This window comes from Rhodamnia argentea, chromosome 1, assembly GCF_020921035.1.
Source record: "Rhodamnia argentea isolate NSW1041297 chromosome 1, ASM2092103v1, whole genome shotgun sequence".
NCBI lineage: Eukaryota > Viridiplantae > Streptophyta > Magnoliopsida > Myrtales > Myrtaceae > Rhodamnia > Rhodamnia argentea.
Genome location: NC_063150.1, coordinates 12,449,267 through 12,465,408, shown reverse-complemented (window position 1 = coordinate 12,465,408; position 16,142 = coordinate 12,449,267). Strand labels below are relative to the sequence as shown.

The 16,142-nt window shown below is 38.9% G+C and overlaps 2 protein-coding genes across 3 annotated transcripts in view; one reads left to right on the top strand and one right to left on the bottom strand.

Annotated features, from left to right (window-relative positions):
• The window catches only part of LOC115732880 (protein RMD5 homolog), a 100,205-nt gene that overhangs the window by 38,018 nt on the left and 46,045 nt on the right, over positions 1 to 16,142 (bottom strand). The gene's annotated exons all lie outside the window — the stretch shown is intronic.
• Positions 8,224 to 14,909, top strand: LOC115753830 (auxin-responsive protein IAA9). 2 transcript variants are annotated; one of them, XM_030692654.2, is made up of 7 exons: positions 8,224 to 8,380; positions 9,635 to 10,327; positions 10,445 to 10,671; positions 10,787 to 10,928; positions 13,558 to 13,619; positions 13,972 to 14,020; positions 14,511 to 14,909. In XM_030692654.2, the coding sequence occupies exons 2-6, from the start codon at positions 9,669 to 9,671 to the stop codon at positions 13,980 to 13,982; spliced, it is 1,101 nt and encodes a 366-aa protein (XP_030548514.2). In that variant the 5' UTR covers positions 8,224 to 8,380; positions 9,635 to 9,668; the 3' UTR covers positions 13,983 to 14,020; positions 14,511 to 14,909. The 2 variants fall into 2 exon arrangements, with proteins under 2 accessions (XP_030548514.2, XP_030548513.2); XM_030692653.2 differs by lacking the exon at positions 13,972 to 14,020 and having other exon boundaries at positions 8,225 to 8,380.

Here is a 16,142-nt window from a genome sequence, read left to right as displayed (position 1 = left end):
AGTAAGCGACGAAATACTTCAGAGAGTTGAAAATAAGCGTAAATCAGAAAATTTCCAAATAGATCAACATTTCCAACTGCTGCTGAATCCGTGGGCAAGTAAGAGATAATATAGCGAATTGAAACATCTTAGTAGTCGGAGGAAAAGAAAACAAAAGCGATTCCTGCCAAACCCATTGCAGGAAAGCCCTCCCTTCAAACTGGCCCACTTTCCTGCAGACAGTATTATGGGCTCTCCCCTGTTCTAAAACCCATACCACTGGTGAAATAATATAAAAGGTAATGAGTGGCAAAACTGACCAATCAATGAATTGATCAAATATTTAATGAATACAAGAACATAAGTCCACAAGTAGAAAATTTTCCCGCTTCCGCGCTTATATGGCTGACAATGTTACCTAATTAATTCTAGTTTAAAAGCTAAAATGTTCACTGTTTAATGTAATTCCAAACCATTATTAATAGCTCATGTATCAGGAAACTGCTTTAGAAGTAAATTATAATTCCTCATAGCCTTAATTCCACAAAATCAAGGGTTTGTTTGTTTAGTGAAAAGTGAATGTTTTGGAAAAAAAATTCTTAAAGATGATTGATTGCATCGTTTACAAAAAATGAACGAACGAAAAGTGCTTTCATCGTCTATGAAAATATTTAGATATAAATTGTTGTCAATAATAAAAAATATTTTTCATTGGCTAATGATTTCAGACAATACAATGAATTATATTAAAAAAATTAAATAGTTTATTTTTCGAGAAATAAACGCACCTTAAAATCAAACTAATATTAACTAATATTTTAACTATTACAGAAAGAAGAACCCGCTCAAGAAATGGGTATAAAAAATGCTCCTTTATCATGTCGGTTGAAGAATAAAGCTAATCACACGCAAAATACTGCAATTCATGATTTCGTAAATGGAATCTTCAAACCGGTACACATTTAACAAATTTACCTCAAACCGGTATAATTATGATAAATTTACCCTTCGTTAGTTTTCGTTAAATTTTATCATCAAATTGTTGAGTTGGATGTGACGTGGTAATTACCGGGTGTACACATTTGGGGGCTTTAACCCTCTGTTTGTTGCATACATATCAATTTGAGATTTTTCGTAGTATTAACTTAATTTAAAAGAAACTAACGGAGGGTGAATTCGTTAGATTTGTACTAGTTTGCGTTTTTAGTGGTAAAAGAAATTAGTATGGGAATAGATTTATCACATATATACCAGGTTTGGGGTTTCGGTATTAGAAAAAATAGTTTAAGGTAAATTTATCACATATGCACCAATTTGAGATTTTTTGTGGTAAAAAAATAGTTTGAGATAAATTTGTTACGGGTGTATCGGTTTGGGGTTTTTCGTAGTATTAACCCTTATTAATATGTTCTACATGGTTCTTGTTAAGAAATTATCTAAATTCTAACAATCTAGAGAAGTGACAAAGTATTGTGGATGTTTTGTGTTGCAAAAGCAGAAAAACAAGTCAGTACACACGCTCTTATTGTCAGTTACGTAAAATTGCATATGTGCCCTTATGTTTTGCAAAATTGTAAATGAGTTCTCAATCAAATGGCTCTAGCGTTCGAGTCGTCGGGCGGGACAACATAACCCGTACCGCGTCCCAAATCGCAACCCATTTAAGCCTTATAAGGCTGAAAACGAACAGGGGACAATATTAGACCTGTCTCGTTGTCCGCGAGTTTGTTTTGCAAATCGATTCACCCGAAAACTCTAATCACCGAATATACGAAAAATCGATGCAAACCACAAACCCTAAGTGCAAAATAAACATAAAAAATGCACGTCGCATGTTGTCAAGTGAGGCGGACGATCTGCATACATCACTGCTATTTTGTGTTATACGTTTCATCTCGATACAACATGTTTGTTAATGGACAAAACGTACACACATCATGTGCACTAATTGGATTGCACAACATAACGGCATCGGTACTTTCGAGATGCTGATTCTCGCGTGTCATCGGAATGTGTAGACGCATATGAACGTGCTTGATAAAACACGTCTTGGGATATCGCGATTAATCAAGTTAGAAGGGCTAAGCCATGCGCACGTATATGCTTAATCACATGTCATTTGAACCGATCGCGATCATAATTCTAGCTTTATAGTCGCATCATTCCATATACGTACAAACTAGCTTAAGTATCCTTATCATTGCTCTCTAAAAAATGAATAGCCAAAATAAATAGTAATCGGTCGTCAAAGAATTATTCATGTTCTCTGCAACTTAATTCCTAAAAAATGTGAATATGCATCAATTTATAACTTCTCAGTCTCTTTGGGCCGAGAGCCTCTGGGGAGCCCATTGACCTGATGCGGAGCTAGGACGTCGGCCCACTGAGCCCAATTCAATTTCACATTGAAACCCCGAATTGGCCTTGTATGACACACGCGAATCCTAGACTAAGCTCGAAGTAGAATGTTGAAAAAAACAATTTCGATTCACCTAGAGATTTAGTACCTTGAAGTTTAGGAGATCGGACTGCCTCCTATATGTCGAGCGAAGTTAGATTTAGTGCCCCGGACTTCAAGAGATCAAACTATCTTTCCCAGTACAATGTCCGCCTTCGCACAATTTATCTCGATAATTGGACCTTAGTGATTTTTAAATTACCCAAGCTACCGAAATCTCATTATTGCGTCGACAAAAGAACGTAAAAGAGGCAAGATGCTAATCTCAAGCCGGAGCCATCGAAGAAGGTGCATGTTTAGTCACGTAACGCGCTTACGATTTCACGCGAATCTCGTCTAATGATCCTGACGCTAAGCCCCCATTTCTCTTATAGAGAAAAGGCTCCAACTTTCAATTGAGAGAGGGGAGAAAGCTTCACACTTGTAAAAGGGTAATTGAAATACTTTATTATTTTTCTTTTGCTGTTTTGATGATTCATTTATTTATTTGTTTATTTTATCCATGTTTATTTTTATGGCACCGGAGTTAAGGAGTAGGAGACAAAATTAGAGATATACAAATGCAAACTCCCGCACGTGAGCTACAACCCCCTCCACTCCTTCGGCTCAACTAAAAAGCGCGTGCTAGAGCGGTCCCCAATCCATTGACCTTACACACTCCATCCCTGTCAGTCACGGGTCCACGTGCCATTATTGACTGTCACCCTAGCTTCTTCCCCAGCACTGCTACGAGCCACGTGTCGTCCTCCCATTGGCGTGAGCTCTAGCCGCTAGCCCCCGCCTCACTGGAGCCGAACCGCCACGCCCCCATGGCCTCGGGGGGGCAGAATTAATTAAAACGCAGCGGGGTTTAACTAAAGGGGCCCTGCCCCTGGGTTTGGGTGGGGGGAGTAGTTAACCACGGTTAGGGACGCGATTAACCGGGGTTAGAGGGCGGGGTCGGTGTTGGAAAAAGTCACCGGCAAAGGCGGAGGTGTTCCGGCACTGGGCCCCCCTGTCGTGGCACAGGCCCGCAAATTCTGTGGCCGTAAAGCAAAGTCATCTTGCTTATTAATAATTCCCCGATTTATCTATTTATTTAATTTTAACTCTCTTTCGTCCCACCACCACCGTCGCTTTCGACCTCCTCGTGCACATCCTCACGTTGGAAAATTCTATCTTTCCTCACCCAAAAATAAAAAAATAAAAAAAATATGCTACCAAAAATCTCACACTTAAATATGTTTATCTTCAGTCAAAATTATGCCCATGAGAATCGTTAAAAAATCTACGGGCATGAACGCCAGAAAGTAAACGGATTGATATGGTATAATTTAATTTGAAATATAAATAATTTAATTTGATTGAAAAATCATCTTATGAAAGAGAGTAAATATATCGCATAAGTATAAGATTGAGATTTTTTAAGTTGAGGCCGAATGTGTCACCTTGAGCATATTTCGAGGTTTTTAATGTTACTAAAAAAAAATTTAGAGTAAATGTTGATAATTTAGAATTTCTTTTTATGACTTTTCCCCTTTAAACTAAAAACAACTTTCATATCTTTCCCATCGGAAAATTACGAATTACAACGTTTCGGACAAATTCGCGTCGAACCCAATCCTGAACGCACCACAGACCTCGGCCTCGATGCGAGCGATCTTCCACGTGTCTTGTTTAGCATCGATTATCCGCAAATTAAACCGTGCTTTAGATGCTAATCCAATTCCAACGGCACGATCCGAAAATTACGATGTTTTTTACGGGGCTAGGAAGTGACGTAAAGGGTGAGGCGATGGTGATGATAGAGGCGGGGATGGCCAGCACGTCGCATGAGTGGATGTGCCCCGAGCGTGCGAGACCGTTCGCAGCAGCTCATAATGCTGCTTTCGGACCAACATGACATCGTACCTCCATTATTATACTCCTCCCTTTTTTTTTTTTTTGGCTTTTTTCTTTGTAATGTGCCCGTACACATATACGTATACGAGCCTTGTTGACGAGTGCTCCGGTATATTCTTTTTTCGTATGTTATACTTGGTGGCGCGGCCACGAAATTTTGGCTATTTAGAGACTTGTGAAGTACCTTGCAAGTGTCGTAAATCAATTTGGTCAATGTATTCAACGTGTGCGGGCGACTCTGGATCAATTAGTGTGCATGCGGTTGGTTAGTGGGGGTTTGAACGCGCGGCTTTCTCGTTTGGAAATCGCTCGGCTTTCTACGTCAACCAGAGGACTAGTAATTTCTTAAGCATGCTTAATGAGGAAATTTATGGCTTTTAATTGTTGACGGGGGCTTATCACGAGATCACTGCATTTCATTTTTAGTAGGATTTGATATCTCCTTATTGGATTGCTAACATAATTCTATGTACAATTTCATTAATCAAGTGCCCTCGATGTGCCGGTTAAAAATCCCCAATAAGGACGATCGATAGTTTCCGAAAGACATGTTCCTTCGTGTTATATATAATTGACACATGAAAAAATAATTAGGAGCGAACAAAAAGAATCGATCGGACCGGAAATCTTCGGTACGGTTCCCGATTCCATAAAATTGAAACATGCAATTATCGGTATGATTTCCTGTTCCTGGGGTGGAATTGCCCATCTGGATAACCCAAATCGGACCGACTATCTTTTTTTATTTTAATTTTATTTCTTAAAATTTTTTTAAAGAAACGATTTTTAAACTGTTAATTTCTTTTGGGTCGAAAAACTCTTAATTATTAAGGGTATTTCTACAAACTTAAAATGCGAATATGGGTTTCAAGCACATACAATTGATTCCACTAGAACAGGACCGAACTCGATCCAATCCCAAGTTCCAAAATATTTGGAGCGGTACCAAACGGATCGGAAACCGATCGTCTTTAATTTTTACGGCACTATTTTTGCAAAAAATAAAGAAATAAGTAAATATATAAATATGTACAATTAATGGAGAGAGAGAGAGAGAGATGTCGTGATCACTGCCCGGCAAAGCATCTTAAAATGCCGCTTTCCTGTCCCCCAATTCGATCGCACAATTCAACTCCCCTGTTTTCCTCTGTCTAATCCCCTTTTATTATTTATCTTTTCTTACCCACTTTTGTCTTTTCCTTTTCTCTCTCTCTCTCTCCCCCACAACCATTAAATGCTCCTTTGGGCGACTTTCCCTTCTTTTCTCATTATTTCCTTTTTTATGGTGGGTTCCAAACTTTCGTATTCCCCCTTTTGCCCCTATAGTCGTTGTGGGCATGGGCATGGAGGGTAATTTTGGCGTTTAAACTTTTTTTTTTCTTACATTTTTTTTTATTTCTTCCAAGTTACCACCAACAATTTCTAAACTTTTATGCCGTGATAAATTTATCTCGAGCTAATTTTTTTTATCGCTAGAAATCCAAAACTAGTCATGTGATATATTAATCCATTGTTGGTTTCCGTTAAATTTCTTTGTCAAATTACTGAGTTAAATAACAAATTGTTCGTGAGCATGTCAATTTGTGTTTTTTACCATTCGTTTGTCACATATTGATTTGGAGTTTTTTTTTATGATATTGACGCAGTTTAATGAAAACTAATTCAAAGTAAATTTGTCACGAGTGTACCGGTTTAGGGATTTTTTATGGTAAAAAAAATTAGTTTACGATAAATTTATAATGCTGATGTACCGGTTTGAGGTTTTTTACGTTGGAAAAATTAATTTTATGTAAATTTACCACAAGTGTTCCACTTTGGATTTTTTCATGTACCCAATATTTTAAGAAAACAAATTGTTGCACAGTTTTTAAAAAGTTATCTCTTGTCTTTTTTTCCAGCTCGTAATTCCAATAGGGTACTAACAACATAATCAGAAACGCAAAAGTATCAGCATATTTGTAATATTTTCTAGGATTGTTATCGATTGTTTTAAAACTTCGAGTAGTTAGATGAGAATATGATCTAATATCTATTCCACCGCTTATTCTCGTGCGTAGGTTCTTGCTTAATACCACGTGAGATTTTATAGGGCCGTTATTAATTGTTCAAAAATATCATAAACTGCTAAGCGAGTGCATATTCAAAATATTCCAACAAAATCTATCATCCCTTAGTGCGGTAGCCCAATGATAAACGAGTCATATCTTCCATTAGACCACGAAATCTGAGCAATTCAATGAGTGAACCCTTTGACTAGCCTACGCCTTGCGCGTTTGTTACCTCATGTGGTACATTTCCTAGCTTATGGCATGTTGTTGCGCTGACGAGCTGGTACATCTATGTGTGGACGGAATAGTAATGTCGCACACCAAACATTCTGCAATGGACTAGAGGAAAAGAATAGTGCAAAAATGCTGAAAAATGTGTAAAAAGAAAAGAAAAGAAAAAGGCATTGTCGCAAGGATTGGGTGCCGCGCCGCCCCTTCGTGCCAACGAGGGCAAAGTGGTGTTGCTCTTGTAATGTCCGTGCCATTGCTGGCGACCATAGAGTGAGGATCACCACGCCCACTGGAACCTCTCTTAGCTCGCCACGAAGACCATAGCCATCTCGTGTGAAGGGGATGATGACCTACGATCTTTCGTAACCTCTCTTTGTGTTTTTTTTTTTATCAGGTTTTTTCATATGCCATCCATGCGATGCCACATTGCTACCACATTCAACAAGAACGAAAAAAATAAAAAAATAAAAAAGATTACAAGCTAGAATTTCAATCCCACTTAAACCGAGGTTGGTAACTCAAGATTATATCGAATCAGAACTCTAGGAGTGAATTCACACAGTAAAATCTTTTGAAACTTAAGTGTCGAGCTATCGGTTTCATTTACGTAGTGACATAATCCCCAAAAAAAAAAAAAAAAATTAAGCTCGCTTAAATAAAAATGTGCACCCATAAGCACATCTCTACTTGAAGGTAACAATTAATGTTGTTTATATCCGGTTGTAAAGTCATATTGTTTAATTCAAACTTATCTCGTGACTCGAAGCTTCGATGTAATATGTTCATTAAATGACTCACACGGCACGACACGACACGTGTGATACGATATGATTTGAGATACAAATTCTTATGGGCGGATTGCGCTCGAACGTGTATCGACCTCCGTGAAAGTGTCTATACGTATCGTTTTGGCACGTGAACGCGATTAAACGTCCTTTAACGAGAAAAGGGTCGACAAGAAAAAAATAAAAAAGAGTTGATCAAACGGTCAAAATTAAGAGTAAAAAAGGCCCAAATGAAAAAAGAAAAAGAAAAAGGAGGGGGTAATTTGGTGAGGACATAGAAATTTGGGGAGTGGAAAGAGCAATGAGTGGAGTCGTTGAATTTTGATGCGTCCGCGGGAGACATGGAAATCTGGTTTCGATCTGTCTTCTGTTTATTATTATTATTATTATTATTACAGCCCTGCTGGCTTTTTTTTTTTTTTATTTTTTATGGTTTCCTGTCAACCAGAACAGCTTCCTGCTCCCTGCGATTTTGCAGAGCAGGAGGGGCGCTTATTTACGTTCGTGCCACTGGGCTAGCCTCCCCCGCAAGGTCATTATTGTCATTTGATCCCCAAGAAAATATCCTCTGACTTGAGGTCAATATCAATGGAATTTACACACGAGTCAAAGCAAATATCAATATCTCATTCCTTTGACCCCAGATGTGAAATGTCTGAATTAGCCCCCACTGCCTTCCGCTCTACACAGTCTTCTCTGGTCGCGAAACATTTGTGACCTCCACAACACGAGACTTGTTGTCGCGTCCGCATTTACCATTTTGACCCCGTGGTTCCTCTCAAGGCGCGCGTGTCTGCACCCTTTTTTTTTTTTTCAAGCTGAGTTTTTGAGTGCTCCGGCGAAAACTGCCCATCTGCTTTTGTTGCTTTCTGCTTATGGAAGACCCGTAATCTCTCTCTCCCTCTCTCTCTTTGCGATTCGGGCATTTTCTTTGTTTTGGGCGAGAAGGGTACCCTCAGCTTCGCTCATCTGTGGCCAGTTGGGAAGGTGTTTTCGAGGTATTTGCCTCCCTCCAACGTCTTGCTCTTAGCTCCTCCTGTTTTCCGTGTCTGTATTTTTCTTGGGGATCTTTGCGGTACATGCTTGGTGTAAAGGTGGCGTTTTGGCGGAGCCCCAGTTGGAGATCTTGTGTATTTCTCCGTGTGTGTTCGAATATGTTCCGTGTCGATTTGAGAATCTTCCGTCGATTTCTTGGCTTGTGCAAGTTTTCATGGTTGAAGCCTTCCTAATTTCTTTTTGGGTTTCTGCTCTTGCTGAGCTTTGGTGAAAGTGAAGAATCCTCATCGTCTTTAGGAATTCAGCTGGTGGTCTGGTGTGGTGTTAGATCTGAGGAAATGCTGTAGCATGGCGTTTTGGAAGGCTCTTGTGTATGTCTGAAGGCCCTTTGGTCGCCGAATCCCAGGGTACATGGAGTTCTACAGTTGCTTAATTTGATGGAAATTAGTATGTTCCTTTTAGCTTAGTTGACTTTGTGGGTTTTTCCTCCTACAGCGAAGAAATTGTTGCTCCATTTCATCCTACCATATCTGTAGTATTCTGGGCTTCTATTTTTTTTTTTTTCGGTTTTTCTGGTTTCTTTAGGTTTCACTGTTTTAGGAATATTATGCTTCATAACTTCTTTCCCTTCCTAGTGTAACATTCTTTTAGTGGGAATTTTCTTCTTTTGTCCAAGAGGCTTTTGTTTTCCATAATTCTACTCTGATTGTGTCTCAACGTGATTCATCTTCTGTGTAATTGTATATCTTTTTAATGAAACTGCCCTCTCCATCTGCTGCGTTTATTTGTGCTTCTGCTTCTTGCCCGTCTTTCCTTTCCACCGGTGACTCGAGTTTATCCTTGTATAGGGGAAAAATTTGGCTTTGTATATTCAGATTGATTCTTGCGGCGATGATGCAAATGACTACTTTTTCTCCTATAGATGCAGTGTTGCCTTGCCCCATTTTGGCGTCCTTGATCTTTAAGTGTAAAGCTACTGAAGCATCAGTACTGTCTAAGTTCTTCGCAAAATGCTGGTTTACGTCATTATTCTTCAGCTTTGATTGTTGTTTATCATCATTTCGCGAAGTTCTTAAACTGTTCGCACAATTCTCATCTTATTGTTGCCAGTTGTAGCATTTGAATCTTGATAATTGTTGTTCTCTCCCCATATACTGCTTTTACATCTTCTCTGATCGCAGTTTTTGCTTGAGAGCCTTCAGTTCAAAAAAATACAGACTCTGGGTTGTACTTATATCCTTGTCACTGATGTGCAGTTCAAGAGAATAGATTGATTGTTTTTCGAGTCTGATGTCTCCACCACTTCTGGGTGTGGAGGAAGGGGGTGGCAATACTACTTTGGCCACCTCACCCTCCATAGATGGCGTCCCTCGTGACTGCTCAGGGTTGAAGGAGCGAAACTATCTGGGCTTGTCCGACTGTTCTTCAGTTGATAGTTCTGCAGTCTCAAGCTTGTCTGATGAGAATAAAAGCAATCTGAATCTAAAGGCTACTGAGTTGAGGCTTGGTCTCCCTGGATCTCAATCTCCTGAAAGAGAACCAAAACTGTGCTTGCTGGGTTCTGGAAAACTTGACGAGAAGCCATTGTTTCCTTTGCTTCCTTCAAATGATGGGATCTGCTCGTCGCTGCAGAAGAATATTGCTTCAGGAAACAAAAGAGGATTCGCTGACACCATAGACGGGTTCTCAGAGCTGAAGAGCTCTAAATATACCGACGGAAATTGGATGTTTCATGTGACTGGACCTGCTTCTGAAAATGTACAGTCTGGAGGCCAAGGAAAGTTTCCTGCTAATGCAGGGATGAAGGCAATGCTCCCATCAAGGAATTCTGGGGCCCAATCGGCTGTGCCGAAGGAGGCACTCCAAAAACCAGCACCAGAATGCCCTCGTGCTCTTAATGGAACTGGGGTTAATCAGACGAGAGCTTCAAACAATGCTCCAGCTGCCAAGTAAGTTTAATTCACTGTGCATATGGCTTTATGTCCAAAATCAAGAGAACGGCTGGTCATGAACAACAAACAAGGTTTTGGCTTTCTAATGGCTGTTGATGCTATCTTTGATGACAGGGCTCAGGTCGTTGGTTGGCCTCCTATTAGATCATACAGAAAAAATACATTGGCAACTACTTCAAAGGACAATGATGAAGTTGATGGCAAACCGGGTCCTGGTGCTCTTTATGTGAAGGTTAGCATGGATGGTGCTCCTTATCTGAGGAAGGTAGATCTGAGGAATTACTCTACATACCAGGAGTTATCATCTTCTCTGGAGAAGATGTTCAGTGGGTTCACCATAGGTGTGTATATTGTGTCTGCCATTCCTGGTCATCCCTGGTTTGATTTTGATGGATCATCAGTGAATATTGATTACCTTTGCATGCTTCCAGTGAATTTCAGTTTTTATTCTTTCAGGTCAATGTGGATCTAATGGAACCCCAGGAAGAGAAATGCTGAACGAGAGTAAGCTGCGAGATTTCCTGCATGGATCGGAGTATGTCCTTACTTATGAGGACAAGGATGGCGACTGGATGCTTGTTGGGGATGTCCCCTGGGAGTAAGTTATAAGTTTCCTTCAGGATGCATGCTGCATGTAACATGTCTCATGACTCAAGATGCAGTACTCTGTTAGACTGTAGCACTTGCTAATTCAATTGTGAAATCAGGCAGGAGTGTGGAGGAATTAGGAAAAGGAAGAAAAACATGAACTTAATAGTTGCTCGTACTTGGCAGTTGAAGTTTTCTTTTGTTTTTACTTTTTTTTTTTTTTTATGAATTAGGATAATTCTCCTAACTTATAGTACTTGGCAATTGACATTTTCTTCTGTTTTTACTTTCTTTTTGTAATAGAATTGGAGAATCCTCCTAACTTGTAGTATACCATGGGGCTTCTGCATCTAGAATTCTTAGCCTATTAAAGTCACCTGGAAATACATAGGATCTGCTTGATATGTACTGAGGGACGCTGGAGTGCTTACATAAATATCCACTAATTCTTTAAAAGTAACAAAAAATGCTCATGCCATGCAAGTTAAGGCCTATCAAAAAAACTTTGAACTATTGACTATTGTTTTTCTCGCTCAAAGACTAAACTGAACAAATAAGGGGGAGATGAGTTACTATGCCTTGGCACAAGAAGCAAGTACTTTTATCATCTAGCGTTTAGATTTCTCGAAGAGCATGTACTGAGGCAAATGCTATCATGTAAAGTGCCCATGCACAATAACTCAGGATAAGCCATTTAACATGAATTTGGTTGGATTAGCTAGGCTTTTCCTCTATTTTAGATATTCATGGACAAGTGCAGTGGAATGTCGAACATTTGTGAGATTAAGTTAAATATTGCTAGAGTCTAATAGGGTCATAACTTACAAATGTCATGACAGCAGTGGTGAAGAAAATAAAGAATGCTACTGCTTTGTTCGAAAATAGTGTCATCTGCAAAAAAAAAAACATAAGAACTAATGATTCCTGAGTGGTAAGAGCTTAATGTGATTGTATTAGATATTGCCAAAAAGGGATCAAGTTGAGCGTTGTGTTGCTTTCAAAATATTGAAAAGCGGAGTCTTACGGAGTTTAGTTTGCTAGACAGGGGGCCGTCTTTTTGCTTATTTGATGTTACTGATTTCTTTATATAGTTAAAAGAAGTTATTCCTCTGTTTCATTTTGTGCTAAAGGGTAGCATAAGTTAGATTTGTATGTTGGCTGTCAAAGATTGAGAGAGGAAAAAGAGGAACTTGCTAAAACAGGAGTTCCTGTAGATTACAGATAGGCACTCAAGGGTATAATGTTAACATAGACGACTAGAAAAATCGATACTACTGAAATAAGACGTGTCAAATCAATGACATAGTTAACTTAATAAGTGATTTTGTTATTGTGAACTATAAGTTTTGAATCCGAAAAAGGAAGTGGACACTTGCTTCGTACCTGTATTTAATACTCTTGAGCTCTTTTTGGTCTTAACTTTGCATGCTCTATGGAAGCTGCATAAACTACGATCTGCGTGATGTCACGATGATCACTTCTAGGTAGATTGTCTCAATAAACTGAAAAACTCCTTGCACAACTTAAGATTGCAATTTTTACAACATGAAGGGCATTCATTGCATATGAAAGAAATAGCCCTTTTCAGTATGCTTGGCTGGACGATATAGCAACTTCCCTTGAAGATAAGAAGTCAAATGTGGATTGGTCATCACTGGGAAGCTTGTTGAAATTTTCAGCATAAGGCTCTTTATTTATTTATTTAGTTATTTGTTTCGAGAAATATCCATAAGGAAGCATTAAAAAGCCATGCAGAGAGAACATTTAGGGAAAAGTCTTTGCCAATGCACCCAATTATTTGGAGATTCTATAAAAGGATTGACATTGGATGGAATCCTCTTGTTTTAATCAGCAGTTAGGCTACATCTACAGATATGTAATACCGAGGTTTTATTACAGCTATTACGGTCACACTTGTCCCTCTTCTGTCTTTGAATGGTTTCCCCTTTCTATTCCCACTTAGAACATTTGGCGAGAATTGAATCACTCTTTCCATAAATTGGAGAATCTTTTGAGTGCTTTCACCATTTCCAAGAAGAATAATTTGACTTCTGGGAGGATAAAGTCGTTTGGAAATCATGATGGCTGACTTGTCTGTCTAGTTGGAAGTATAACAATCAAGTGTAAGCATTTCGCTGTTCATATGCATGAAATGAGTGTGTTTTAGTCAGTCGGCTATACGTGACCAACATAACTTGATTTTTAAACTGCCCTCAAATGACTGCATCTCCGCTTTGTCTTTTTGGTTCCTATGACCAAGGCGTGATTCTTTAATGCTTCAATAGGGTTAGAGTGCATCATGAGGAAACTGATAGCATGGTATCTTGAGAATCCTAACTGTGAAGATATTTTCTTTGATTAGAAATGAAGTCACTCTCACCCTTGCAACTCTACTCTTCCTTTTTTTGGGGTCTCTTTGACTCGCACTAATAAGATATGCAGCAAATGATGAGAGTAAGAGCTCATGTTTTTTTCTTGTCATGATTGACGAGATGCCATTGGGATCCAGTGACTTTTGTGCCTTTTTTTAATTCACTTAGCCTCTGGAAGTATAGGATAATACTTTACTTTTCATGCAAAATTCGAACATTTTCCCCCTAGTTTCTCCTTATTCATCCTGATTTAATTTGAAATGGTAGGATGTTCATTGATTCATGCAAGCGGCTGAAGATTATGAAGGGTGCTGATGCAATTGGACTAGGTTCGTTCTGCTAATTAAACTTTTATCTCTGTGTTCTTACCAACTCTTTCATCTTTCATTTCCCACTGACGTTACTTTTTCCAGGCGAGTCTATGTGAGCCTAGCCTCATTATTTGATTTGATCTGTAGAAGAATGTCTTTTTTTGAATTTCACCTTTTTCAAGAAGATGCTTTCCATTCATCTTCTGTTTATTTGCACAACTCATTCACCACACAAATTCTTACTGCTGGGGATGTATTTATGTTGTCTGGCATCCTTATGCTTTATAGGATGCATAGAGGTAATGCAGGATGGAGAAAAGTTAGAGATAAGTGACTCTGAATGAGTTCTCTGACTTTATTGTCATTGAAGTGAACAAATAGAAGAGTAGAGACGAGAACTAAGCTGTCGCGTTCAGGAGGTTAACCTTTTTTCATCCTCCGTTCTTGCTCAAATTAGGATAGTGGTATCCTAAATTAAAATCAGTGAAGTCAATTTTGAGTTGGTTCCTTAATTGTTGGAATGTCCATTTTGATTTATTTGAGTTGGAGAACCTGCCGAGGTTGATGTTGTGTTGTTCAACCCTCGTTTTCTGTTGCTCTAAATGTTATGCACGATGTAGAGTTTAATTAGAGTAGCATGCATTAGGGATGCTCCAGTTGAGCGTTGCTTCTATTGGATATTGATGGCATGATGTGGTATTTTTTGTACATCTGCCTTAGCGTTGTTCCGGAGTGCTAACCCACATATGCTAATGCCACTGCTCAAGCGAAGTATTTATTCCCTCCATAAGTTGTCATTCTTTGTGACCTATTTCCTGCCTCGGGGTTGTTTTTACTAATTTTCCTGTCACAAATTATCTACTCTGTTATTTTCAGTAATTGTTTGTTTCTTATGATTCGACATTGCAGCACCTAGAGCTGTGGAAAAGTCGAAGGCAAGAAACTAGTGCAGGTTACTTTACTTGCCTAGTTACATCTGTCTGTCTACTGGAGTGGTTAATGTGGAGATATTTGTTTATTAATGGGAAAGAGTACTACTCGGCTTGGTGCTAATGTCCATCATGAGTCTTTGTTTATTGCCTGAAAATGTTGATGTTGTTAGTCTGAAGTCTGTCTCAATCCTATATTGGTGTAAGTTTACTTTCAGAAGTTGGTAGAAGAATTTGTGCTTGTTGGAATTTAGTGACCCAGTAGAATTCTCGGTTCTCTCTGTGTGAGATAAAATTGTTCCTGTCAGAAAGAGATCTGTTGGATGCTTGCATTCTGTTAATTTGCTCTATTATCATCAGAAATGTGTAGCGTGACTAATTGATATCTGCATGCATGTTGACAATTGGGGTACCAGGCGTTGCCTGTGGAGAAAAACTTTAGGTATCTTGGAAATTGTTGCTCTACAGGTATAAGCCAAGTCCAATTTTATTGATGAGGTTTCATTTTGATCAAATTCTCTACACTCACGTATGCGGACTTAATCTTCTGATTTGCAATTAACTTCTCCAAGTTCGTCGTCCCTCAATTTTTCCAATATCCCATACATGATTTTGCATTTTGTTTTGGCATTGTCCAAGTTTGTGCTAGTAGTTAAAGAGTTGCACACGCAGGAGCATTTGTCTTTTCCCTTTACAGTGTAGAAAGGATTTTCACGTGCGCTTTCTTTTTTTCCATTTGCTAGAAATGGGAGAATAGAAAGTGTGGCGGAACCGAAGGCCAATCCCTATCGTTTGTCCTCGTCCATAATGTTTTGTTTGTCCGTTTTACGATTCTTTCCAAAATTCCATAATGTCTGGTCACGAAGTCTCTAATGATCTGTGTCCATTTTCAAATTGTTAACCTTTAGCATTATCCTGACCATTGAGTTACATGGATATGTTTTCACACACTAGATGGTCAGATGTTTTTCATGTAGTAAGTTGCGTCGTTCCATTCATAGGAATTTTTTTTTGACTGGTTTTTACACATGACGTAGGTGCATGGACTATCTATTCTTTATCCCAGTTGTTACTCAATTATCCATGAAATTATGGACTATTCTATTGTGGATTATTGTTTTTTTTATCGATGCGAGGCGGATGCTTTTCGGCTCTCTTTGGATGTAAATTGACAAAGGAAAAAGACAGTTTCCACGATGGCTCTTGATTCATGTCGTTTGTGACAATCCTCGAACTTTTTGGAAAAGACTTGAAACAGGAGGGAATTAGGGCGTTTACTCGAGATTTTATCGCGTGTAGAACTTAAATCACCAACTGTCAATTTGCAGGCCTCTTCTTCTACTTTGCAGACTTCATGTCCTCCCAACTGTAAATTTGTAATGATATAAGCCTCGAGGCGATCATTAATGCTACGGTTATGATCGAACTTAGTAGGCTAAGATACCTCTTTCAATTATTGCGTCTGAGACAGAGCTATGCATCTATGCAAAATGGTAGTCCATTATGGGAGAGAGTGGTATCTACCCATCCAATAATCTCTGTATACTCAATTTCGTTCTCCACCAACTTTTCATCCCTTTCACCTGGAGTTGAGAGGAGGAGCTCTCAAAGC